General features: G+C 38.6%; 3 protein-coding genes across 7 annotated transcripts; 2 read left to right on the forward strand and 1 right to left on the reverse strand.

Annotated features, from left to right (window-relative positions):
• Window positions 1-302: 302 nt before the first annotated feature.
• LOC122319317 (long chain acyl-CoA synthetase 1-like) lies at window positions 303-9,759 on the forward strand. 3 transcript variants are annotated; one of them, XM_043137333.1, is made up of 20 exons: window positions 303-454; window positions 1,489-1,655; window positions 2,582-2,645; window positions 2,795-2,884; window positions 3,026-3,082; window positions 3,563-3,611; window positions 5,212-5,288; window positions 5,453-5,492; window positions 5,564-5,658; window positions 6,049-6,216; window positions 6,659-6,769; window positions 6,980-7,067; window positions 7,162-7,228; window positions 7,332-7,407; window positions 7,728-7,845; window positions 8,217-8,462; window positions 8,558-8,697; window positions 8,810-8,992; window positions 9,346-9,465; window positions 9,556-9,759. In XM_043137333.1, the coding sequence occupies exons 2-20, from the start codon at window positions 1,510-1,512 to the stop codon at window positions 9,601-9,603; spliced, it is 1,983 nt and encodes a 660-aa protein (XP_042993267.1). In that variant the 5' UTR covers window positions 303-454; window positions 1,489-1,509; the 3' UTR covers window positions 9,604-9,759. The 3 variants fall into 3 exon arrangements, with proteins under 3 accessions (XP_042993267.1, XP_042993269.1, XP_042993268.1); XM_043137335.1 differs by having other exon boundaries at window positions 448-554; XM_043137334.1 differs by lacking the exon at window positions 303-454 and adding an exon at window positions 461-594.
• A 1,564-nt stretch (window positions 9,760-11,323) lies between these two features.
• LOC122319318 (pentatricopeptide repeat-containing protein At4g02750-like) lies at window positions 11,324-13,149 on the forward strand. The gene has a single exon (XM_043137336.1). It carries the CDS (start codon window positions 11,373-11,375, stop codon window positions 12,966-12,968), a length of 1,596 nt encoding a protein of 531 aa, XP_042993270.1. The 5' UTR covers window positions 11,324-11,372; the 3' UTR covers window positions 12,969-13,149.
• A 103-nt stretch (window positions 13,150-13,252) lies between these two features.
• On the reverse strand, window positions 13,253-18,392 carry LOC122319316 (probable pre-mRNA-splicing factor ATP-dependent RNA helicase DEAH2). Of its 3 annotated transcripts, XM_043137331.1 has the most exons (7): window positions 17,931-18,391; window positions 17,078-17,280; window positions 15,764-16,848; window positions 15,241-15,366; window positions 14,881-15,119; window positions 14,634-14,752; window positions 13,253-13,713 (listed from the first exon to the last, which is right to left on the reverse strand). In XM_043137331.1, exons 1-7 carry the CDS (start codon window positions 18,231-18,233, stop codon window positions 13,587-13,589), a joined length of 2,202 nt encoding a protein of 733 aa, XP_042993265.1. In that variant the 5' UTR covers window positions 18,234-18,391; the 3' UTR covers window positions 13,253-13,586. The 3 variants fall into 3 exon arrangements, 1 of the variants encoding a protein (XP_042993265.1); XR_006245057.1 differs by lacking the exons at window positions 13,253-13,713; window positions 14,634-14,752 and having other exon boundaries at window positions 15,095-15,119; window positions 15,241-15,455; window positions 17,931-18,392; XR_006245056.1 differs by lacking the exons at window positions 13,253-13,713; window positions 14,634-14,752 and having other exon boundaries at window positions 15,095-15,119; window positions 15,241-15,463; window positions 17,931-18,392.
• Between the last annotated feature and the right edge of the window lie 7,435 nt (window positions 18,393-25,827).

The raw sequence follows: 25,827 nt of genomic DNA on the forward strand, positions 1-25,827 counted from the left end.
ATATTTAAAAGTACTAAAAAATACATTAAAATAAAAGAAAAAAAAATGCACTTGTCACTGTATCACATGTGTGGCTGTAAACCACTCTCTAAGTTTACTTTATAAACAGTTGTCTAGCTACCAAAATTATTATCTTCATCTATTTGTCGTGTGCAGCAGCGTGCGTACGTTGATTTGTCGGTGAATGATTCGTCTGGAATTATTAAAATGTCATAACAGTACCGATCGGTCGTTGAACTTTATCCGAAGCATGGAGGAACGCCACTTTTTCATAATTGACAACCTTAATTTCAATCCGTCTCTTTGCCGGGCGCCCCCCCCCCCCCCCCCCCCCCCCCCCCCTCTCTCTCTCTCCTCTCCTCTTCTCTCTCTCTCTCTCTCTCTCTCTCTGCACTGACGTCGAATTTCCGTTCATTATAAACACCATAGCTTTTCAGTTCCATAGTACTCCACTGTAAGCTCTCTCTTTTCTCTCTCATCTCTTCTCTCTTCTCTCCTCTCTGAGTAGTATACGTGAACGTGTAACGTCATGAAAGTCTAAGAATGTAAAGAAGGTTGATTAATATATGCAGGTTGTCTGTGTAATAATATTAGGTATATAAAGGTGGTCGTTCTTGTGAATTAATAAGCCTTTCTCGAATATTGGGTTTCTTGTATGTGCCTGATCGATCACAGGCCAGAGAAAGTTTGAGGCCGCCGGGGTTACAAGGCCAATCTATATATTTAGTTTGAATTATATAATCCTTTTCCTTTTTATTCTGACCATCTACTTAGCTAGTGTGATGGCCTAGCAGTGTCCTGTGCATATGTTTCCTTGAGTTGGGTATCCATAGCATGAGTTGTTTAGGATTCTTTTTTCTTTGATTTCTTGAGTTTTCCTCTACATCTCATGTCTCTCTGTTTGTTTGTTTTTCCGTAGGCTTTTGCATGAGTTTTCCATTCCGTCCGTCTGCTTCTCTTTGCTTTCTTTAGTCATATATATATATATATATGTATATAATGTTGCTTTCTTTGGGTTTGTAATTTCGTCTCCAGAATTCTCATATATATATATACACGATCAGGCATGGAAAGTGTTCCTCGATTACCTTCTTAAGTAATTGTTTTAATTTTCCTTTTAATTCCCAATCTTTTTCTTGCATTAATAGAGCAAGCTTATTTAAAATTCATGTCAATTCAGTCCATATATATGTGTGTGTGTGTTAAGGATTGAAGCTTACAGCTTCCAACTTTATACGAATTTTTCTAAAGAGGTAGGTCGCGGGTCAATACGACTTTTATACATAAATATTTTGATTAATATTTGTGGTCCTTCATGATCAGTTATAATTTTCCAGCTTGTAGATCAGACATCTGACATGCATTATTTTTTCTTTATGTTTGAATGACCTACTTTTTCTTTTTATCTACAATATATATATATATTAAGTGCATATATACGTATGTGTATATACTGCAAATGATGCTTCTGATCATCTTGTCGGACAGGTTTCATCTAATTTGAGAAGAATGAAGATTTTTTCAGCTCAAGTTGAAGAAGGAAAGAAAGGCGAAGACGGGAAACCATCAGTTGGTCCAGTGTATCGGAATTTACTCTCCAAACACAACTTTCCTCCACCTGATCCCGACATAAGTACAGCTTGGGATGTTTTCAGGTTGTTCGATCACTACTCTATATATATAAATATATATATTAATCATTATTTTTCAATCAAAATTAAAGGCAATTATAATTCTTTAGTTTCATATCATACAACCTAGCTAGCTATCACTACGGTAACAAAAATACTTGTTAATTGTACACAAAATTATTTTTCTTCTCAAAAGAGTACTTATTTTCGTTGCGAGGAAATAATGGGAAATACTTTAAATACAAAAATAATAAAAAATATTTTAAATACAAAGAGATTACATAAAATTAAAAACCTCCAAATTAATGTGGTACGTCAGATTGTAAAATTACTTTTATTATAAAATATATCTAACAGATTCTATGAAACTACATCAATTTATGAATTTACTTTTGTGTAATTTTTTTATATATGTAGCAGTTCTAACAAATAATATTACTTGATAATTAAGTGAATTAAATTCTTACTGTTAAAAAATAGAGCTAGGCCATATATAGCTCAAGTACTACGTAATGGCGGAAACGAGAGTTACAAATCACTGTCTTGGGTTTGGATAGTGAGAAGTATTGAAAAGTATTGTGAATAGTAATGAAAAATTAATAAAAAAAATAATAATAGAATATTAAATAGTAATAAAAATTAATAAATAGTAATAAAAAGTTAAATAAAAAATAATAATAAAATGATAAATAATAGTAGAGTATGCCGAGAGAATACTTGAGACACTTTTACTATGCAAACACAAATACAAGCAAGCAACGCAAAGTTTGCAAACAAATTTTATCTTTGATAATCTGTGCATGCGTGCCGATCGATACTTGGTCATGCCAAAAGACCAGTGAATTAGTTGTTGATCTAAATAAATATATAGTTAATTAATTTGTTTGACATGAATTTAAGGGTAGTGTACGTTGTTCATGATGATGATCATTATAATTCTATGCGTGCAGTTTATCTGTAGACAAGAATCCTGGAAATAGGATGCTTGGATGGCGTGAGTTTGTGGATGGGAAGGCAAGCATCCTGGCTAGCTAGCTAACCTGCATCATTTTTAATTAGTATTTATATACATCGATCAAGTACGTACGTATGTACATACGTACTAGATTAATTTGATAATTTTTTTACTAATTAATAATTAATTTGGTGATGTTTTTAATTAGCACGGACCTTATGTCTGGAAAACGTACAAGCAAGTGTTTGATGAAGTTCTGTGTATTGGCTCTGCTTTACGAGCATCTGGTGCTGAACCTGTAAGTATATATATTTATATATTAAAATGTTAATTTTGAGCTATATATATATATATATATATTATCTTTCAGTAATACTAGTGGACTGGATTTTTTTCTTAATATTGTGGCTTTATTTATTTGTTTTTGGTGTTCGGGTAGGGCTCCAGGGTTGGGATTTATGGATCAAACTGCCCTCAGTGGGTTACAGCTATGGAGGTGATCTGCTTTGAGTATCATTTTCTCTCATCATCTTTTATCTTTTGCTCCTTTTTATTTTTTAAGGGTTTTACAAATTGTTTTGTTCTTTTTTATATATGTATTTTTTTATTATAGAAAAATACTTTAATAAACAAGAAATTATACAAAAATAATTTTATAAATTAACTTGATTTAACGTGATTTATCAAATTATAATATTATTTTTATTATAAACTAAATCTAATAAATTAGATAAAGTCACTTTAATGCTACATATAGTTATTTTTACGTATTTTATGTATATTCCATTGATATGATAAGCTGAATTAATTATTTTTTTAATACACAACCAATCATATTATTAGAGTGCATAAAGAAGTTCGTAAAAATGATTGTATATAAAATTTTTATTATTTTTATATAATTATTTTATAGAGGTAACACTATTCTCTTTTATAACCTACGATCAATATTAATAATTCTTTTTGGTTTGTGTAGGCTTGCAATGCCCACAGGTTGATTTGTGTGCCTCTTTACGATACCCTCGGTAAATGTTAATTCTACCGAACTTTCCTAGTACTCCTGTCTTTATCAAAATTTTAGATCTTCTTTAATTATGCAGTCCAAATAAAATAAAATAAAATATTTTAAATAGTAATAAAAGTTTTGAGTTAAGATCATGAGATAAAATAGTTTGTAAAAAAAATATATTTGAATATTAAAATGAGATGAGATTATTTTTACTTTCTGAGATTTAAAAACTGTGCAAGTCCCATGATATTTATAAAGTATCCAAATTGTATATTGTTCATACACTGATTACGTTAGTTTTGTATTGTTTACGCACTCTTCATGCCAATTTTTATTATTTTATATTATTTATTTACTTTTTATTTAAATAGATATTTTTAAAACTTAAGAGATAAAATATTACGTTTGAATAGCTAAAACTATTTTACGGTGCAATATATTTTCATTTGAACTGAACTGGATAGCCAAAACTATTGTACCGTACAACCCTCTCAGTCTCTCTCTCAAAAATTAAAAAGACCATAATTATTGATTCATTTGACCTTAGGGCGGGTTTGGATAATGGGTTGAATTGAGATGAAAATTTAAAATATTATTTTTTAATATTATTATTACTTTAGAATTTATAAAGTTGAATAGGGATTTGAAAAAGTTAAATTATTTATTATATTTTGTGTTAGAAATTAAAAAAATTATAATGATTAGATAAGATAAATTGAATTGAATTGAATTGAGTTGAATTGTGTTGAGTTTAGGAACCCAACACTGCCTAAAGCTCATGTTGGAAGAGATATTGGGTCCACCGTCCATCCGCGATGCATGCATGGGGGCATACATGATTTTCGTTGAAGTAGGAATTTTGCCAGAGAACGACCCCTCAGATCAAATATCTCCGTTTATTTCTCTTCTTTTGATCCGGATGATCATGACCATAATTAATTTTGAATTATGTATTAGTAGTCGTAGATCTGGCCTACACCGGCCCTCTGCGCAAGAATATATATAAATTTATTAAACAAACAACAATATATATATATATATATATATTTTATATATGTAACTGAGTGAATTATTAGCACACTTAATTTGACCCATTAAACAATAAATAAAATGTTTTAAAAAGTATTAAAATTCGCATCTTGATTTTTAAAATAATTAATATTATATATAGTCGTTGAGTAGACAAATACCGTATAATCGGTTTAAAAAAATGAAATTTATTATTAAAAATTAATATTTTTTATATAAATCTCGTATTTAAATAATAAAATTGATGAGGAGAATATTACTATGACATTACTCAACATGAGCGAACTAGCTAAATGCTTTAAAAATTAAAAATGCTTTAGATTTTCTCTTTCTGGTTCAAATGAAAGCACACCAAAACTATTTGCCTAGATTTGTTTTACTCTCCCTATCTTAACCCTATTTTAAGTACTCTTTTGCTCCTCGCGGCTTGATTGTATAAGCTTTTCTAGCACATCGGTCATGGATTTCTCTAAGTCATTGTACTCAGGCTTGGATTTTCTGCTTCCTGATTTTCTGCTTTTTTTTTTTTTTAAAGTAATTTCAGGCAATACATATAACTAAAGTCCTCGAGATTGTGTTGGATGCAGGGTCAGGTGCTGTCAATTTTATTTTAGATCATGCAGAGGTTGATTTTGTTTTCGTCCAGGATAAGAAAGTCAAAGAAGTGAGAACTTTGGACATGTGACCTTCAACTATTTACAACAAAAAAAAAAAAAAAACAATTGACATGCTTTGTGCTTTGTGATGAAATGATTTACCGCATGCATTACCTCATAGTTTAAAAGCAATGGATGGTTCTGATCAGACTAATGAACTTGCTTTTTGCAGCTACTAAATCCTGATTGTAGTCATGCGCAACGGCTGAAAAGTAAGAATGATTAAAAAGATTGCAGTCTGCTGCATTTGAAGACATTATGCTGAGTTTGATTGTTGTTGCAGCTTTGGTGTGCTTTACTTCCATGGAAGAGGAGGAGGAGAAAACAGCAGCTGGCATTGGGATAAAACCGTACTCATGGAATGAGTTCCTCCGTTTGGTCAGTTTCATGATGTCTTCTGAGAAAAAGTGTTTGTTTTTCTCCATTGGTAAATTATTTGGAAAAAAACTCCAGTGAATATTCTACTAGACAAGCACTGGTGCACAAATAAATCTATGCATCTCTCTCTCCCTCTCTCACTCTCTCTCTCTCTCTCTCACACACACACACGCATTTCTTTGTGCTCATGTGCTGTCAGTTGTCATGTTCCATATTTGGCCTAAAAATGGTATTCAGATTTTTCTCTAAAAGTTGTTAGTGAGAGTTACTTCCCAACAAAACTTGGGTTAACTCTCTCAAATTGTCTCATTCCCACTTCATAGCATATCACTTTAAAACTTGACATTCTTCTTCTGTTGCGGTTGATCTTAAGTGTTCGTTGTTCATCAGGGAAAAGAAAACCCCTCAGATATTATTCCACCTCAGGCTTTCAACATATGCACAATTATGTACACAAGTGGCACAAGTGGAGATCCTAAAGGTGTTGCGTTGACACATGAAAACATTGCATATTTTATAAGAGGGATGGATCTTTTTATGGAACAATTTGAAGACAAGGTACGAAGATCCTTGAACCTCTCTGATACGTTGCTTTTTACACCATATCTCTCTTCTTGCTGTTCATGTAATTTTCAGGACATATTGATTAGTTCTTCTTTACTTTTCTTTTCTGTTCTTTTTTCCTGTTTCTGAGCAATATCTATAAAAAATTATATTGGACACATCTATTTCTTCTGCGTGAGTCCCACATACCAATTAAGGAATTTCATGAGTAAAAACCATGTATCAGTCTTTATGTTTCTCCTAGCTATTAATTACCTTAAAAATGTGGTTGGAAGTACATCCCACATTGGAAAGAAGGTACCTGCGTTGCTTCTGGATAAATATTTGTTAAAATTCTTCATATGGTTAGTCTCTGGGATCTTCTTATCTCATATGGGTTTGCAATTTTATTCCAGTTGGTTTCCTAGCTAACATGTGCAATTTTGACCCTGGATAGATGACAGAAGCTGATGTGTATCTTTCTTTCCTGCCCTTGGCTCATATCATTGATCGCGTGATTGAAGAGTATTTTTTTCGTAAGGGTGCTTCTGTTGGCTACTATCATGGGGTATGCTGCGGAAACTATCCAAGTCTTTTTTAAAATTCAGGCCTCTTTCTTCTTCCTTTATCCTGATGGCATACAAGGGTTGGAAAAAAGAAAGGGGATGAGGTCAAAAATATAAATATCTATAGGAAAAGAAAACTAATTGTTTTCATGATTGTTTGTCTTTTTACATATATGCGTCTGTCTAAAAGTTTTGTTTCTTATGACTTGAAGGATCTAAAAGCAATCAGGGATGATTTGATGGAGCTGAAGCCAACATGTTTTGCTGGAGTGCCTCGAGTTTTTGAAAGAGTGCATGAAGGCACTGAATCTAGTCATCTTTCAGCTAAAACTTAGTAAATTCATTAGTTTGGCTAACCGACCTCGTTGATCGTTCCTGCTCATCAATATTTCAGGTATACTACAAGCATTACAAGAACTCAAACCAATTCGGAGAAATATTTTTCATTTGCTCTACAGATAGTAAGTTGGTCTTCTATCTATTCCAGTATGTTCACTTTATGGTGTTTGTTTTTCTGTCGATTTTTCATATAATGAGAATCGGGATGCTTTTCCTGTGATACAGCAAGCTTGCTTGGATGAATTTAGGGTTTAAACAGAAGAATGCTGCACCGTTAGCAGATCTATTGGCATTCAGGAAGGTTGTATTTTTCTTCTTTTCTCCTCTCATACTTTTTGTTTCAAATACCACATGAAGCTTCTCACAAACTACCATACCTTGAGGCATCTCAACGTAGGCAATAAAATCATGTTGACTGAATCTCATTCCTTTTCTGAATCCATTTAAAGAAAGTCCTTGGATTCATAGTCGACATAACCAGGATCCTTGCTTCACTTGGACTACTTTTATATGGATCGAATCTCTCCACATTCTTGTTTATCCAAAACAGTGCATCCCTATAGCTTATGAAGAGGTTCCCTCAACTTCCTGACTATCTTTCATTGTGTCAATTCTCTTTAGGTCAAAGCTAGATTAGGTGGTCGGATTAGACTAATAATTTCTGGAGGTGCACCCTTGAGCTCTGAGGTGGAAGAATTCTTGAGGGTTACTTGCTGTTGTTTTGTAGTCACGGGCTATGGTAAGGACTTTGTGTTTTAAACTATATTTTCATGAAAAACTAGCACAGTAGTCCACCATACTTATTTAACTGATGATCGGCATACTTCTGGGTATATTTTTATCCCCCTTTAAGAGTAATTCTGCAACCTTTTATATTTTTTCCAAACCTTTCAACTATGTTTTGCAACAAGTCATTCGGGATTGAAAGATTTTAAACTTCTCTTACAAATCAAATGCTTTCATGTCAGCAGTGTGGTTGTCTTCCACACTGTCTTGCAAATAAAACTCTTTTCTTCTTCAACATTACGCTTTATGTTGGATTGGTTGAGTTCTCTCTGTAGTTATAGCAGACTATTTATACACATTAAACTAGTGGCATTGTGGTTTCAGGGCTGACAGAAACTTGTGGACCAACTACTTTGGGCTTCCCTGACGAGATGAGCATGATTGGTCTAGCTGGTACTGTTGGTGTGTACAATGAGCTTCGGCTGGAGGAGGTTCCAGAGATGGGCTACAATCCACTTGAGGAGCCATCACGTGGGGAGATATGTGTGAGAGGGAAGACTGTCTTTGCTGGATACCACAAAAATCCTGAATTAACAACAGAGTCCTTTAAAGATGGCTGGTTTCATACAGGTTAATGAGCAGTGTCTTTAATTTCCTGTTTGTAAGTTTGTTTTGTTTTCGAATATATAGTGTTTTTGATTTGTGTCATTCTTTGGCATCCTCAGGGGACATAGGGGAGCTACTTCCAAATGGAGTTGTTAAGATTATTGATAGAAAGAAGAACCTTATAAAGCTTTCCCAAGGAGAGTACGTTGCACTGGAGTATTTGGAAAATATTTTTGGTGTCAACCCAATTGTTGAAGATGTGAGCATTTTTTTTCCCAGTTCCTGAGATAGTATAAAAGAAATTCAGTCATTTGATTTTATTTATGGGTAAAATATGTGGGTGATTTGATAATTTTTCCATTGCTTTGAAGATCTGGGTCTATGGGAACAGCTATAAGTCAATGTTGGTTGCAGTAGTTGTACCACATGAAGAAAACACCAAAAAATGGGCATATTCAAATGGTCACATGGGTTCATTCTCTGAACTGTGTTACCTTGATCAGTTAAAGAATTATGTGCTCTCTGAGCTGAAGTCTGCTGCTGAGAGAAACAAGGTAATATCTGCCTCAAATTGAGATTGAGAAATGTTCTCCATTTTAAATTTCATTATCTCTGGTCACACCAGTTGGTGTCATATTTCAAGTAACTTTTCATTTAAATTGTTCGTGGATAAAGCCACGTAGAATATACAATATCAATTGACATGATTAGGAATGAAAAAAACCCAGGACAAGAATAGCATTGCTTATTAAATATATACCCAAATTGCAATGTCTATGCATCCTCTCATATTAGGTGAGAGACAGTAATGACTGTCAGCTGAGAGGATGGTAATTGATTACTATCTCTGCACAACTTCTTTTACTCTCTCTGGTGTTTTCCAATTAACTCTCTCTTGTTTAACCAGCTGAAAGGTTTTGAATATATCAAAGGAGTCATTCTAGACCACCAGCCCTTCGATATGGAAAGAGATTTAGTAACTGCAACATTGAAGAAGAAGAGAAATAAGTTGTTTGAATTGTATAAGGTATATCAAGTTTCTCTCTTCTCCTCCTTCTATAGCTTCAATTTAAGAATCACAAGAAAAGTACTAGAAATCAATGACATATTTTTACAGGTTCAAATTGATGAACTCTACCGAAACTTGGCCGGAGGAAAATCATAAAGGTTTCAGTTGATAATATGAGTAGAGTGGAGCCAGTGTTATTGCCTTTCTTCCCTATCCCCCAATTATCTGCAAAACAGTACTTTTCTTCTTGGTGTAATTTATATGGTGTGAATGTGAGAACTATAATATATATTTGAGCTGTTATTTTGGTGATTTTTTTTTTTTTTAAGCAAGCATATCATAGATGAACTAAAAGATTACAGGATACAAGGTTTGATGGGGTGGGAGCCCCCTACAGTCTTTCCAAAGCCAACGGATATAGCACGAGAAATAAAAAAATAGGATTCTGGAGTCAAAAATTTGGCTCCCATCCATTTCTTGCAAGAGGAAGCCGCTTTAAGCAGTTTTTACATAATCTGATAAACAGATTATAAAACTACGGCTAGAAGCTATAGTGAAGAGTTGTGTGCTATATTTTGTTGGTCTGGACTGGCTAAAGAGACTTTCACGACCACTTTAACTTGATCATTGGTTAGGAAAAGTGGGAACATAGGATAGTAGCAACCGAAAATTATGTCAAATTGCCGACAAAAGATCGCCACTAGCTGTGGTAGCTCGTGCAGCTCACACACCACACTAGGAGTGAAAGTGCAGTTCAAATCTAGAAGATCCGATGCCGCTAGTCCCAAGGGTGTTGTGCGTGGCGGCATCAGGCTCTCCAAGGCGTAGTGGTGTGTGAGACGTATACATCGCACTTTTGAACTGTTTTCTTTTGCCTTTTAGTAGATCGGCTGCGGGAGAGTTTGATGATGGTGCGCGTGTCAGTCTAAGGAGACCAAAAGACAATAGATTAGCATATGTTGGTGCTATGGGCGAAAAACTAACAAAGAAAAAAAAAAAAACAACTATAAATGGAAAACAAGTCAGATGAAGCTCCAACCCCCCCCCCTCTGGCTAGTGAATGGAGAGAAATCCCTGAGTGGTTGAGAGAGGTTTTTATCACAGGAGAGAGAGGGGAAGACCGCCTCCAACTTCTATTGGACTTTTTACTGGAGAATTACTCATTTCCAACAAGGAAATACATGTTCTTCACAATCTTCTTTTCAGCAGTATTTTTTTCGCATCAACGCAGTAAGATAGAAATGAAATGAAAGCGCAGTTTATAAAGTTTTCTAATAACAAAACATCCATTAATATCAACTGCTTCAAAATTCAAATCTCAAGTATTAAAGTTTGTTTATAACGAAGAGTATCAAAATCTCATCCTCAAAATTACACATATGACCTAAAATGAAAATTTTAGGTCTATTTGTAGATCTTGAGACATAACACAAACCAAAACTTTCAAGTTATGAATAATTCATTGCCACTCTTTTATTCTTCACGAATGAACCTTTTTTTATCAAAATTTTGAGAATTAAGTATAAAAAACATCACACCATGGTTTTCATGAAGAAAATGATAATATTATGAGTGTGTAAATTTTGTTCATTTATATTTAGGTATATATTTAAGAGAGAAATAATAGGTATATAAAAAGAATTATAAATTATAAACTGTGATTACGTTAAATTTATTTTATAATTAAAAAATATTTCAGTCTGATCTATTATATTAATTGTATTCTTTTTATCATTTGTTGACGTTCCATCAAATAAAATAAAAAAATTAATTTATTACTTTTTATTTATCTGTTATTCATTTGATGTCACAATAATGATTAAAACTATAATAAATATATATTTTCAGAACTCATAAATTTACTTCATATATAAAGGAACCTTATGATTGGCTAAAAACTCGACCAAAAAGAGTGGAAAAAAGATATGCGGAAGTTAGACATAGCGTTCCTTAGTACATCCTCCCGCCACATTTGCACCCTTTCAACGGCCTATCTCAATTGCAGGATTAAAAGCTACCTTGACCAAAACTGCGTAAACAATGCACGTAAACTGTTTGATGAAAACCCCTCGTCCCGAAATGTCGTCACGTGGAACGCAATGATCGCGGGGTGCGTAAGGAACCACCAAATGAAATGTGCGCAGGACTTGTTCGATCAAATGCCCAATAAAGACGTGGTTTCGTGGAACACTATGCTCTCCGGTTTGCACAACACAAAAAATCCATTAGGAGTGTATTTGTGCCTTCTGCAAATGGGGAGAGTTGGCTTGAGGCCCAATGAGTACACCGTGTCAATAGCAATCAGCGCTATTTTGGACTCGGTGTTCAATGTCTTGGTTTCACAGATTCATGCTCATGCCGTCTGTTTGGCACATAATATGAGCGTTTTTGTTGGGTCAGCATTGATGACAGGGTACACGAGTGTTGGGGATCAGGTTGGCTTACACAGAGTATTTGATGAGATATTGGTAAAAGATGTTACGTCGTGGAATGCGTTGGTATCAGGTTACATGAAACTGGGTAGTATGGTTGAGGCTCAGAGGGTCTTTGATAGGATGCCAGAGAGGAATGTCGTTTCTTGGACGACCTTGGTTAATGGATATATAGGCAATAAGAGAATAAACGAAGCTCGGTCTGTTTTTGATCGAATGAGTGAAAGGAATGTGGTTTCGTGGACTGTAATGATAAGTGGGTATGTGCAAAATCAGAAAGTTAGGGATGCATTAAAGCTTTTTATCTGTATGATGAAATCAGGGAGTCGGCCTAATCATTTTACATTTTCAACTGTGTTAGACGCATGTGCTGGGTATTCTTCTCTTCTCGTGGGACAGCAGATTCATTCTAGCATCTTAAAGTCTGGTATACCAAGTGATGTAATCTTGTCAACCTCGATGGTTGATATGTATGCAAAATGCGGGGACATTGACGCCGCATTAGTTGTGTTTGAGTCGATGCCAAAGAAGAATTTGGTGTCATGGAACTCAATAATAGGAGGTTATGCCCGGCATGGATTAGCAACAAGAGCATTGGAAGAGTTCGAAAGAATGATAAAGGGTGGGGTTGGGCCTGATGGAGTTACATTTGTCAATGTTTTATCTGCATGTGGGCATGGAGGATTGATTGAAGAAGGTGAAAAGTACTTCCACTCCATGGCTGAGTACGCAATAAAGGCAGGAGTGGAGCATTATGCGTGCATGGTAGACCTATATGGGAGAGCAGGTAAGCTGGAGAAAGCAGAGGAATTGATTAGGAGGATGCCTTTTGAACCTGATGTTGTTGTATGGGGTGCATTGCTTGGTGCGAGTGGCTTGTATTCGAGTTTGGAATTTGGTCAGTTCGCTGCCGATGGAATTTGCAAATTCAAAAATGATCATCCTGCAGTATATTCAATGCTCTCAAAGATTCTTGGTGAAAAAGGAGTATGGAGCGGTGCAAGCGAGGTGAGGAGAATGATGAAGGAGAGGCGTGTTAGAAAGCAAAAGGCAGGTAGTTGGATTGAGTCTCCTTCCGGTATAAGATGAACAAAATGACAGCAATTTCGGATTAAGACATCTTATCTAACAAAATATAATTCCATCAAAGATACTTCCTTACTGTAAAATCTTGACCGGTCTGCTACCCTTTTCTTTCTGGTGAGAAATGTACATCTAATAGATTGCTCCTTTTGACCGCACACAACAATCTAGACTATTTTACACTGCATATTTACATGTGATCTGTAAACCTTTTTTTACACAAATGTTTGGGCGTAGATGTCTCGCTGTGAGAGAGAGAGAGAGAGAGAGAGAGAGAGAGAGAGTTTCGATGCATTCATATGATCATATCACATTCATTCCCCCCCATATTTTCTCAAAATTTTAATCGCTTTCTTGACAAGTTTAAATGGCGCAATGAAACCACCAAATCCACAAACAATTTGAGATTAGACGATACAATATAAAATTATAACTGACTAAAACTAACACTAGGTAATGATACATAAATTTTGCCAAATTTCCACAGCTTTCACCGACACATTGGCTCTTTTGAGAGTAAATGAGCAGCTAATTCAATGAAAGAATCCAGCTAATACGTATGGACTCTCCATGTCTATGGAGAAGACACATGCAAGTAGTCAAAAGATATGGACGGCAAGAACTTCATTTTCTGTTCTTGCTCTCCTCCTTGTCCTTCTCCCGCTTCTTGTAAAGCCTCTCAAGAACACGTTTGGCCTCGCACTGAGGGAAGTTTGTCAGATCATAATAGTGTGGTGCTACATCAATCAGCCTGTACCCCAAAGATTCAATGATTAGTGTGGAATATTCATCTAACAGCACTTGCATGCCAGAGAGAGACTGAAATAGACTTCCATGCTACCACATAATCAGAATATCAAATAAACTAAATTAGTCCCAAAAAGTTGCGCTTGAAGTTGTTCTGCTTTGCATGGGTGGTAGACAATCAGTTTTTAGACAGTTGAACCTAAGGGGCATCCTTAGTTTGATCTAAGCTACTCTAATTAACGAGCCCAGGTAATGGCTTGGACCTTATTCATTGACAATACTAAGACCAAATACTGGAGTTCAATCATCCAAGCTGAGATACCCCATACTGAATGCTAAGATTAAGTGGTGTATGGGATCTCAGATTGCTTGGAAATGAAAAGTTCTTGCTTTTTACAATAGTTCCAATGGAACTCTAATTGTATTATTGACTAGTCATTTTAGAGTATAGACCATGTGACTTGGATGTGACTTTTTCCATTAGGGAATTACAAATGGTATCATAGCCTATCCCAACTAAAAATGTAGAACTGGAGTTGTGCCACCTATGACGAACTGGCCCGACATGGACATTGGGAATTTAAAGGCGGAGATTTTGATACCAAAATACTGAATGATAAGGATATGTGATGTATGGGATCCCAACATCACTTGGGAATTAGAAGTTCTTGCTCTTTATAATGATTCCAATGGGGCTACATTGACTAGTTCTTTTAGAGTATAGGACATGTGACTTGGGCCTTCTATTGGAGTGTTACATAAGCAATATGACAAAATCCAGGTATCACGGGTAACTAAGTGTCCACTAATGGATCCTACGAAAATGCCATTGTTCCCCCCAAACAATTCTCTCAAACCTTACCATAGGAATTATAACTCAAATAAAATATATTTGTATACACTACAGTAAAACTTGAAACTAACCATTCACCACGAATGTCTGTCACTGTGCGAATGAAATTCCTGCTGGTTAGCACGTACTCATTATAAATTACCCACTCTGGCTTGTGATCCAAGCAATTCGATGGATGCAAGTGCACCACCTGCAAGAGAGATTATTCCAGAATCTCAAATGTCAATGCTGAACACACAAACCTAGATATAGCATATTTTGGAATGCTGCAGAAGATAGCCTGACAAAAAAGAGCAATATAGAAATCGTTTTGCATACTTGGTTGTCTTTCACTGTCAAGTAGTGTCCAGTACGTTCCATGTGAGCTACCTGCATGAAGTACCCTGCTAGCATAGCCTTCCTTATGTTGATGTAGTAGTCACGGCTGTTGAAATCAGTGCTACACAACTTGAGGTTAAACCTGGCCATGATCCGCACTAGCTGTTGTCTAACGTTATCAGCAGACTTCAATGCCCTATGATTGACAAAGTTATCATAACACCAAGAGGGATCCTCGCCTGCAACCCATTCCCAAACAAAGAATAATTTTAAAATCAAATTGCATTAAAAATAAGTCACAATTCTCAAGGATATATTAAAAGATTTCTATTTAAGAAAAAGGACAAAGAAAATACTTACTGTTTTGCTTGTAAGCATGATATACATTCAAGAGTGTGAGGTGATCTCCATCGATGTGCCCAAACCTAGCCTTCGCTTCATCAGCAGCTTTTTGTGCCTCCCTAGGCCGGACAAAGCAATTGGGTACTAAAGAAAGAAATTGATTATCACAGAGGAGGCCCACGGAGGTCAGCAGATGCATAGAGGCGCGATACCATTTGCTTCATGAGAGAATACTGAGAAACTGCAACTAACTGCATCAGCACGCACTTAGAAATCCTATGGTGCATGCCAACCGGGGGCATGGAACCCAGAGAAGACAGTTGCTGATGACAACCTAATTTGACACAGTATTCTAACCCAGACACATGTACTTGCATGTGATAGCAGTTAGAAGACATCATATGCACAGAAATTTGCCGGTGCACATGCCAGACCAATGGCAGAGCATCCAATAATGATGCAGCCAGACACAACTCTCCTACAATAGTCAGACAGGACTCAAGATGGACACAAAATGAGAGAGTGAGAAAGAAAACAATACCTGAAAGCATGGCAGAGATTGAAAGAATTTCATTTGAACAATTGAATTCAGTGCTAACAACGAGCATCTTTGACATCTGAGGATCTAATGGAAACTCACTCATAATTTCCCCAAGCTTTGTTAAATTTCCATCATCATCTAACGCACCCAAGTAATTCAAAACCTCTAGTGCGCGCATCAATGTCTCCGGGGCAGGTGGGTCCATAAAATCAAAATGCACAAGATCATCTATCCCCAGTTTTTTCAAGGTAAGAACAGTATTTGCAAGGTTTGATCTCAATATTTCTGGATAGGTCTGTGGCTGAAGATCATTATTGAAGCTTCTCTCCGTATAGAGTCTAAAGCATTTACCAGGCTGAGTTCTTCCAGCACGCCCTGATCTCTGGTGTGCACTAGCTTTAGATATCGGAGATACCAACAAGGATTCAACACGCACTCTTGGGTTATAAACTTTTTGTTTCGCAAACCCAGGGTCAATAACATATACTATACCATCGATGGTCAGAGAAGTTTCTGCAATGTTTGTTGACACCACAATCTTCCTTCCTGGAGGACCACCCTCCTTTGCTGAAGGTGGAGCTGGTTCAAATATCTTCTGCTGCATTGCTGGGGGGAGGGTAGAATACAAAGGCACTGCTTTCACAGGTCCCACCTGGTCACCTAGATTTGCAACCTCTTTTGATATTTTTCGGCATGCATCTTCTATCTCCTCCTCGCCAGTGAGGAACACAAGTATATCTCCAGGAGGTTCACACATGTGGATCTGCACTACTGTTCGAATTGCCGCCTCCAGATAGTCCCTTTCAGGTTCCTGGGTGTAGAATATCTCCACTGGATGAAGCCTACCAGGAACTTTCATAAGCGGTGCACCATTAAAATAACCCTGAAACTTTTCAGCTTCAAGAGTTGCACTCATCACAACTACCTTAAGGTCGGATCTATTTTTCAATACTTCCTTCAGAAGCCCAAATAGAACATCCGTTGCCAATGTTCTTTCATGAGCCTCATCAAGTATTATAACTTTGTAGCGTTCTAGAAGTGGATCTGTCATCGCTTCTCGTAAGAGCATACCATCTGTTAGATACCTATAACATATCATAACAAAATAAGTTATAAGTAAACTTGCAACTCAAGTCCAAGCAGCTTCTAATACCTCTGTTAGATATCTATAACATATCATAACAATATAAGTTTTAAGTAAACTTGCAACTTGAGTCCAAGCAGCTTCTAATACCTCCCTCCCCACAAAAATAAAAAAAAATTAAAGAAAACAGGATGAAGAAGAGAAATATCAAAACTGGAGGATAAGCTTACTTCAAAACTGTTCTTGCACTACTGCAGTCTTCAAAACGGATGCTATAACCAACCTCTTCTCCAATAGTTACATCCATCTCTTCGGCCACACGACGTGAAACAGACATTGCAGCAACCCTACGAGGTTGGGTGCATGCAATCATCATCTTTCTGCGCTTATCTGGAGTTTCTATATCAACAGCTTCCAAAACGAATTGGGGAATCTGTAGAACAGGGAGATATTATTAGTCAGTTATTTACTTCAATTATGCAAGAAAATCTATCAGGATATAGATCCAGTAGATGTAAATTATTCTTTGTGCACATATAAAGAAAGAAGAACATGTCTACTACAAGCTACAGCACAACATCAAATTCTATCAAAACACGTTGTACTACCATCACGGAGGATACAAGACAACGCCGCATCCACACCACTCCATACGAATAATCATCATAAACCCGAAAAAACCATATGGGCGAGCAGACACAATGGGATATTAAACACTAGGAAGTAACAATCAAGCAGCAGCACACTAACACAGAAAAAGAAAATAGCGGACAAAAATACGCACAGAATGCGCTAAGTATGGTTCATAAAAAAAACTGTATGAAGACAAAAACAAAAAAAATAAAAAACTGAAATTTAGCAATTTGAATTCCAGTATCTCATAGAGGACAGACCACAAAGCTCACTTTGGTTGTCTACAAAATATGCGGAAAGAAGAACAAAGAAAATTGACTAGAGGTTTTCTGCATCTCACTTAGAACGTATCAATTTAATCCTACAAAACGCAAAGCACAATAACGAACATTTTGCGGCACAGTAATCTGTCTTTCAGCCAAGCATTTATTTCAGTTTTCCCAAACTAACCTGCGTGGTTTTGCCACTGCCAGTCTCACCGACGAGGATAATCGTCTGATTCGCCTTGAGGACCTGCAAGAACTCATCCTTCTGGTGCCACACGGGTAAGCTCCTCCTCTTCTCAAGTATCTCATGGTACCTCTGAGAGTACGCCCTCCCTGTCCACCTATTGATCCCACTACTGATACCATTGTTGCTCACCGCCGCCGCAGCTACTCCTCCTCCGCCGTTCGATTTCCCGATCTTCGCCGACAACGAGGTCTCGTCGACCACGTCGAACAAGCTCACCTTTCTCTTCCTTTCCGTACCCATCAGAAACCCTAACCCTAATCCTAAACGCACCGAACCCGAACAAGTCGGGACCTCCGGATCCTGGTTTTAAAAGATCAGATAAAATCCGACTCCAATTCGAAGCATAACAGAAACCCTAGGATTATTGTGACTGATCGAAGAGGAGGAGAGCGGAAGAAGCAACTGAATTTATAGGGAGATAGATAATCGAGAGAGAGAGAGAGAGAGAGAGAGTCCCCCCATTGGGCCATGCCGCCATGGTTAAATTATAAGCCCGGCCCGAGTTGGAGAGGGTACACGCCAGCTGCTTCGATACTGGGTTAGGTTTCGAGCCCAATTTATCACGAGTTATTTTATTTTTAAATTGGTGTCTAAAATACATAGCCAATATTACTTAGATAATAAAATTTAATTTTAAATTTTGAATTTTAAAATATTTCTTTAAACTAAATTATGTCATATAAATATTTTATTAAATATGTTATCCAAAACAAAGCCCTGGTCTTGTAAGAATCAAGGTGGTTGTATAGTTTTATATATGGGAAATAGTGGCTTCTGATTAATTTTTTATTTTTATTATTTTACTTAATAGTTAAGTAAATATATTTTAATGAATTTGTTATTTTTATGAGCCGTGCTACATTCATTGGGACTCATCCCGACAGAGTAAAAAGGTTTTTTGATTTTTTTCATTCATTTTTTTTATATTCTTAAATATTGTTTTAAAAAAAATTCACAATATCACTAAAAAATACTTTCTTAATCAATAAGTAAAAAAGAAATTATCGGAAATATTTAATGAGTTTTAAAAAATGTTTGAAAAAAAAAAAAGTTGCTTATTCAGCAACTCTCTCGATGGCCTCCATATGTGGAAGTAGCACCACCCTTTATAGATATAATAATATTAATAAGATAATATCAAGTCTGTTGCAAACCAAAATTCAATTTAGAACCTTTAAAACCGATCACCTTAAAAAAAAGGTAATTATAAATATATTTATTATACGTTAAAAAGTAGTTTTGTTAAGGGATCTTTGAATTTAAAAATTTACTAAAGAGTGATCATGATTTCTATATTCATTTTGATTTCTATATTTATATTTTGGAAAATGATTCTATTACATCTCTCCTACATCTATATTACAACTCTACTTGAAATTGAGGATAATTTAGTAAATTTTAGAATTTTTTTAATTAAGTAGTATGATTATAATGATTGATTGTAAAATGACTTGTAAAGTAATTGTAAAAAAGTTGTAGGTGTATCATTAATATTTTATTTTAGTAAATACAAAAAGATTATATAAAAGTAAATTTATAAATTGACATGGTTTCATGAGATCCGTTAGATCTACTTTACAGTAAAAATAACTTTATAATCTAATGTATCACATCAAGCCACGTCAATTTGTGAGTTTACTTGTGATGACCCGCTTTTGAGTGTATTTTCGCTGAAATAATTGTTTTTATTTAATTAATATATTAGTTTATTATTTTAATTTATTTGCGTTTTAAAATTGGTTTTTTAATTTATTTGAGGTTGTGTTTTATTTCTTTTAGATGTTTTGTGGTTTTTAATCCCTTTTCGGCGGTTCGTTTTGTTTTCCCGGAGTGAGGATGGGACCTCATCCTTTCCCAGCAGCTCTTTCCTTTTCTCTTCTTTTTCCTTTTTCTCTTTTTTTTTTTTTCCTTCTTCTTTTCTTTTTCCTTTCTTTTTCTTTTTTCTTCTTTTTCTTTTTTTTCTTTTCCTCTCCCGCGTCCGAACCCCCCTGATCGGCTCTCTCTCTCTCCTCCGTCTCCCTCACGCCGAACACCTTCTCTCTACCGGCCCACCGCCGTCCGGCCACCACTCGGCCCCCCACCGGTCCCATTTTCTTCCCCTCCCTCCGGCGCACCACCCCTCCAAAGCCCACCCCCAACCGGCCGGCCGTTTGGCCGGAAAAGCTCCAAGAAGGGCGCACGGATTTTGCTCCGATCCGCCGCCGTCGCTCCACCTCCGGCCACCACTTCTTCACCACTTCATCACCGACTCCTTGCCGTCCTAACCCACCCATTTCCGGCCTCCAACGACCACCGGAACAGCTCCTACGAGCTTAGTTTCCGATTTGCACTTTCCGGCCATTTTCGGCGATTCCGCCGCCACCCACGGCCGTTCACCACTTCCAATAGCTTCACAACCATCCCTAGGCCATTCCCTATCAATTTCGTGTCCTAGTTTGTCCCCGTTCAAAAGTGGGTTTTTCACAACCCACGGCCACAGTGAATTTTCATTGTGACGTTGCTTTTCCGGCGCCGTTTGCGACGCCGCGTGTTTTCTAAAATTGCCATATAGCACTGTAAGTATTTTCCAAACCTTATTTTCAGATTTAAATATATATCGCTCATACAATTTATTTATTGTTGTTGGTTGTTGATTCCGGACTGAGTCCGAGGAGTTTCGGGGGTCGGATGGATGGAGGACGGAGTTGTCTGTTTAATTGATTTATGTTGTTTGATCATTTTATTATGCATTGTTATGGCATTGCATGGTGCATGCACGTGTGTTTGTGGAATTGTGTGAAAAGCCTGTGTATTGGCGTGAGTGGTTTTACGGGTGCATGTGTATCACGAGCCCAAGCCGGGATGGGTTATTATCTCGGTGGAGCTCCTCTGGTCACTCGGGAGCGGAATAAACTGAGTGATGTCCCCTGAGTTGTCGCTAGACGACGGGAGCGGGACTAGGGGTTGCTTGGCTACGAACGCGCCGGGCGCGGAACCGGGCATCGCCCTACGCACCGACTCCGTGACCCTTCGCTGGTGAGGGCTAGAGGATGCTTGGCTACGCACGCGCGGGGCGCGGAACTGGGCATCGCTTGTCAGGTGTCACACGCGCAGTGGTACTCTGCGGTGTGGCACTGGAGCCAGGGTGTGCGGATGACCCCTAGGGGAGGTCATGGTGCACGCGGTTAAAATTGGATAATGGTTTGAGAGGCCAAATGGGACTTTTGGCGTGGTATTGGGCCAAATGGACTTTTGGCGAGATATTGGGCCAAATGTGACTTTTGGCGTGTTAGTTAGAAAGATTGTGTGTTTTGGGCCAAATGGGTTTTTGGCGTGTGTGGAAAACAGGTGTTTTATGGGCTTTGTGCATTGGGCATGTTTCATGCATCTTGTTTGAGTTTTATGTGTTTTTATCTGGTAGTGTTTGGGTTTTACTTACCTGCGGTACCATTCTTGGTTCCGTAGCTTTTGGTGCAGAGTTAGAGGACGAAGAGGAGGAGGCTGAGCTCGAGGATGTGGCTCTGCCGGGCTGCTGATGCTATGTTTTATATTTGTTTAAAACTGTATTTGTGTTTTATAATATTTTATCTATGTACGTTTTAAACAGCTTGTATTACGTTAAGAAAAATTCTAGTACTTAGTTATGGCTTTCGTTATCCGCTGCGTGTTTCTTCGTGCACATATGTTGCTTTTGCACACACTTGGCACCCGTCGATGGGATGGTGACCCGGGTTGTCACCATTCGGACGTCTCGATTTCCCCGTGCTCAGGCGTGGGGATTTGGGGGCGCCACAGGTGGTATCAGAGCGGTTTGGCTCTGGGTAAAACCACGTGTCCCGTAGGTAGTACCAGAATGTTTTTTTTTTAAGTTGTGTTTTGAAAATTATGTTAAGTATAGTTGTTTTATTCGTTTTATTTGTTTGGACTTGTTTGCGTGTTTTTATTTTATTTAGTTATGTTTTGGCATGCTGGTTTCTTTTGTTTCTTGCTGTGTAGTGCTGTTTTTGTTTTTGTTGGTTTTATGATGGTTTTATTTGTTTTCTTAAAGGAGGGTCAAGAGTGGTGTTGTGACAGGAATATGGGGAGACCAGGGAGACCAAGAAAAAATACTCAGGAGCCACGGGACAATACCTCCAGGGATGACTCCATAGCCGAAGCAATTCGGCAGATGACGGAGTTTATGCAACAGAGTGCGAGGTCTCAACAGGCAGGGCCTTGGCCACCACAAGGACCTTGGCCACCATCAGGAGGGCCTTGTCCACCATCAGGAGGGCCTTGTCCACCATCAGGAGGGCCTTATCCACCGTCAAGAGAGCCTTGTCCGCAACAAGGAAGGTATTGGCCACAACCAGGAGGTCCCTGGCCATATCAGGGAGGGCCTTGGATGTATCCAGGAGGGTCCAGTAGCATGGTGCAAGTCGGATGCACCTATGAGCGCTTCTTGGCGCATAGGACTCCACACTTCACTGGAAATGAGGATCCACTTCAGGCTGGAAAATGGATCAAAGATCTGGAGAAGACTTTTGAGGTGTGTGGGTGCACTGAGGCACAGCAAGTACTTTACGCCAGCTATCTCTTGCAAGGTACCGCTTCTGATTGGTGGGATACCAAGAGGGTGCTGTTGGAATCTGAACTGGGATCTTTCGCTGCGGTGACCTGGCAACGTTTCAAGAAGGAGTTCAATGACCGCTTCTTTCCCGCATCGGTAAGGAAGCAAAAGGCAAGAGAGTTCTCCAATCTGGTCCAAGGGGGCGCGACAGTGGAGCTGTACGCCCGGAAGTTCATAGAACTTGAGCGGTTTGCTCCTCACCTTGTCGCCACTGAGGAGATGCGAGCAGATCGTTTCCAGGAGGAGCTGCGTCATGACATACACCGTATGGTGGTCAGCCATCGGATATCCACTTTTCAGGAGTTAGTGGATGTGGCCACCCTTATAGAGCGGGAAAATAATCTGAGTATGGGCTCCCCTCCAGGGCAAAAGAGGCGGAGTTTTTCTGGTGAAGGAAGCAGCTCGGGTTCGCCTTAGAAGTTTGTTCAGCGGACCGGAACTCGACCTCAAGCATCCTCAAGTTTTCGCATGGGAGGACGTGTGCCTGTTTGTGGAGCTTGTAATAGAGCTCATGAGGGCGAGTGTCGAACGAGTAGCGGACCCTAGTGTTATCGGTGCGGCCAAGTGGGACATATTGCTCGGGATTGCCCCGTCAGAGTTCAAGGAAGCCGTGGAGGTAGACACGGTGGAAGAACCAACCCGAGACAAGCAGTGCAAGCCCGGGTTTATGCTGTCACACCCGGAGAGGTGGATGATGAGGCACCAGCGACCCATGATGCTGGAGTAATCACAGGTATGGATTAATTTAATTTTTAAGTTGGATTTAATTTTTGGTGCATTTGGTTTCTTCGTTGTTTTTTTTTTGGATTTCATGGGTTGTGTGTTTGGTTCAGGAAGAGTCCGTTTGTATGAGTTTTATGCTTGTACTTTGTTTGATTCCGGTGCTTCACGATCGTTTGTGTCTTCCACGTTTGCTCGGGTGTGTAATTTGGTCACGGAACCGTTGCCGAAGGCTATGGTAGTGGCTCTACCCGATGGTGAGATGGTGTGGTGTTCCAAGGTTGCTTTGGGATGCCCGTTAAATTTTGAGGGAAGGTTCTTGGATGCGGATTTGGTGGTGTTCAAGCTGTTGGGCTTCGATATTATCCTCGGGATGGATTGGCTATACCGATATTCTGCGAGTATTAATTGCAGAAGTCGGATAATTAGCTTCCAGCTTCCAGATGGTGATTGTCTGGAATTTGCGGGGAGTAGATTAAAAGAAAAACCAATGATTATATCGGCGATTCAGGCAAGACGAGAGATTGCATGGGGAGCGGATGCATTCTTGGTGCAGATGGTGTCCACGCCGTCTGAGAAGAAGTCCTTGGCAGACATCCCAGTTGTGGAAGAATTCTCTGATGTGTTTGTGGATGACTTGCCCTGACTACCCCCTGTTCGGGAGATGGAGTTTGTTATAGACTTGGAACCTGGAGCGGCTCCTGTGCATAAGGCTCCTTATCGCATGGCACCGGCTGAATTGAAAGAGTTGAAGACTCAGTTGCAAGAACTGGTAGAGAAGGGATTTATTCAGCCTAGTACGTCGCCGTGGGGTGCACCAGTTTTATTTGTTAAGAAGAAAGATGGAACCCTCCGTATGTGCATTGACTATCGGGAATTGAACAAGGTGACCATCAAAAATAAATACCCTCTCCCGCGGATTGATGATTTGTTTGACCAGCTTCAAGGAGCAGCCGTGTTCTCTAAGATTGATCTGAGGTCGGGATACTACCAGCTGAGAATCAGGAACCAGGATGTGCCTAAAACTGCTTTCAGGTCGAGGTATGGGCATTATGAATTTAAGGTGATGCCGTTTGGGTTAGCTAATGCCCCTGCAGCGTTCATGGATTTGATGAATCGAGTGTTTCGACCTTATCTGGATTCCTTTGTGGTAGTATTTATTGATGATATACTGATTTATTCCCGAGATGTTGAAGAGCATGTGTATCATCTTAGTCTGGTACTAGAGAGATTGAGAGAACACCAGCTATACTCCAAGCTCAGCAAGTGTGAGTTCTGGTTGGAAGAAGTTAAATTTCTTGGGCATGTAATTTCCTGGGGTGGAGTGGCAGTTGATCCTAGTAAGGTAGAAGCCATATTGTCATGGCAGCGCCCGACAACAGTGCGCGAGGTCAGGAGTTTCTTGGGGCTCGCCGGTTACTACCGAAGATTTGTAGAGGGTTTTGCTCACCTATCCGGACCTCTCACAGCTTTGACTCGGAAGAATACAGAATTTGTTTGGTCAGAGAAATGTGAGAGAAGCTTCCAGAAATTGAAGAACAGGTTGACAACGGCACCAGTGTTAGCACTCCCAGAACCGCATAAGCCTTTCGTAGTCTTCAGCGATGCGTCTAAGTTTGGTTTGGGTTGTGTCCTTATGCAGGAAGGACGGGTTGTAGCCTATGCATCTCGTCAGCTTAAAGACCATGAGAAGAATTATCCGACGCACGATCTAGAATTGGCTGCGATTGTTTTTGCACTCAAGATCTGGCGGCACTTCTTGTATGGGGAAGCTTGCGAGGTATTTACTGATCACAAGAGCTTGAAGCATTTGTTTTCCCAGAAAAATCTGAATATGAGGCAAAGGCGTTGGCTGGAGCTAATCAGTGACTATCAGTGTGAGATCAAGTACCACCCAGGGAAGGCTAATATAGTTACTGATGCTTTGAACCGGAAGTCTCATTTGGAAGATGAAGCCGAGCCGTCAGAATTGGAATCGTTGCTTTGTGGGATGAGAAGGCTCCTTATAGAGAGTTCGCAGCAAGTAGAGATTTTGTCTTCAGTTCTTGATATTCGGGTAACTGATTTTGAAGAATTGAAAGCTCTCCAAAGAAAGGATCCGAAGTTGCTGAACATCAGGAAAAGAGTCCGAAAATCTCGAGGGCCGTTGCACTATAGCATGGATAGTGATGGGATACTTCGGTTCCGAGATCGCAGAGTGGTCCCAAAGGACTCAGATTTCAAAGAACGGATCATGGCGGAAGCTCATGCGGCCCCGTATTCAGTTCATCCCGGCAGTACAAAGATGTATCGAGACTTGAAGAAAAATTACTGGTGGGATGGAATGAAGAAGGACGTTGCCTTATATGTGGAGAAATGCCACACGTGCCGTCAGGTAAAGGCCGAGCATCAGAGACCTGCAGGTATGCTCCAACCCCTCCCAATTCCTGAGTGGAAATGGGATGATATCACGATGGACTTCGTAGTGGGTTTGCCGAGAACGCCTAGTGGGAAGAATTCTGTTTGGGTGATTGTGGACCGGTTAAC

Source organism: Carya illinoinensis, chromosome 8 (assembly GCF_018687715.1).
Source record: "Carya illinoinensis cultivar Pawnee chromosome 8, C.illinoinensisPawnee_v1, whole genome shotgun sequence".
Classification (NCBI taxonomy): Eukaryota; Viridiplantae; Streptophyta; class Magnoliopsida; order Fagales; family Juglandaceae; genus Carya; species Carya illinoinensis.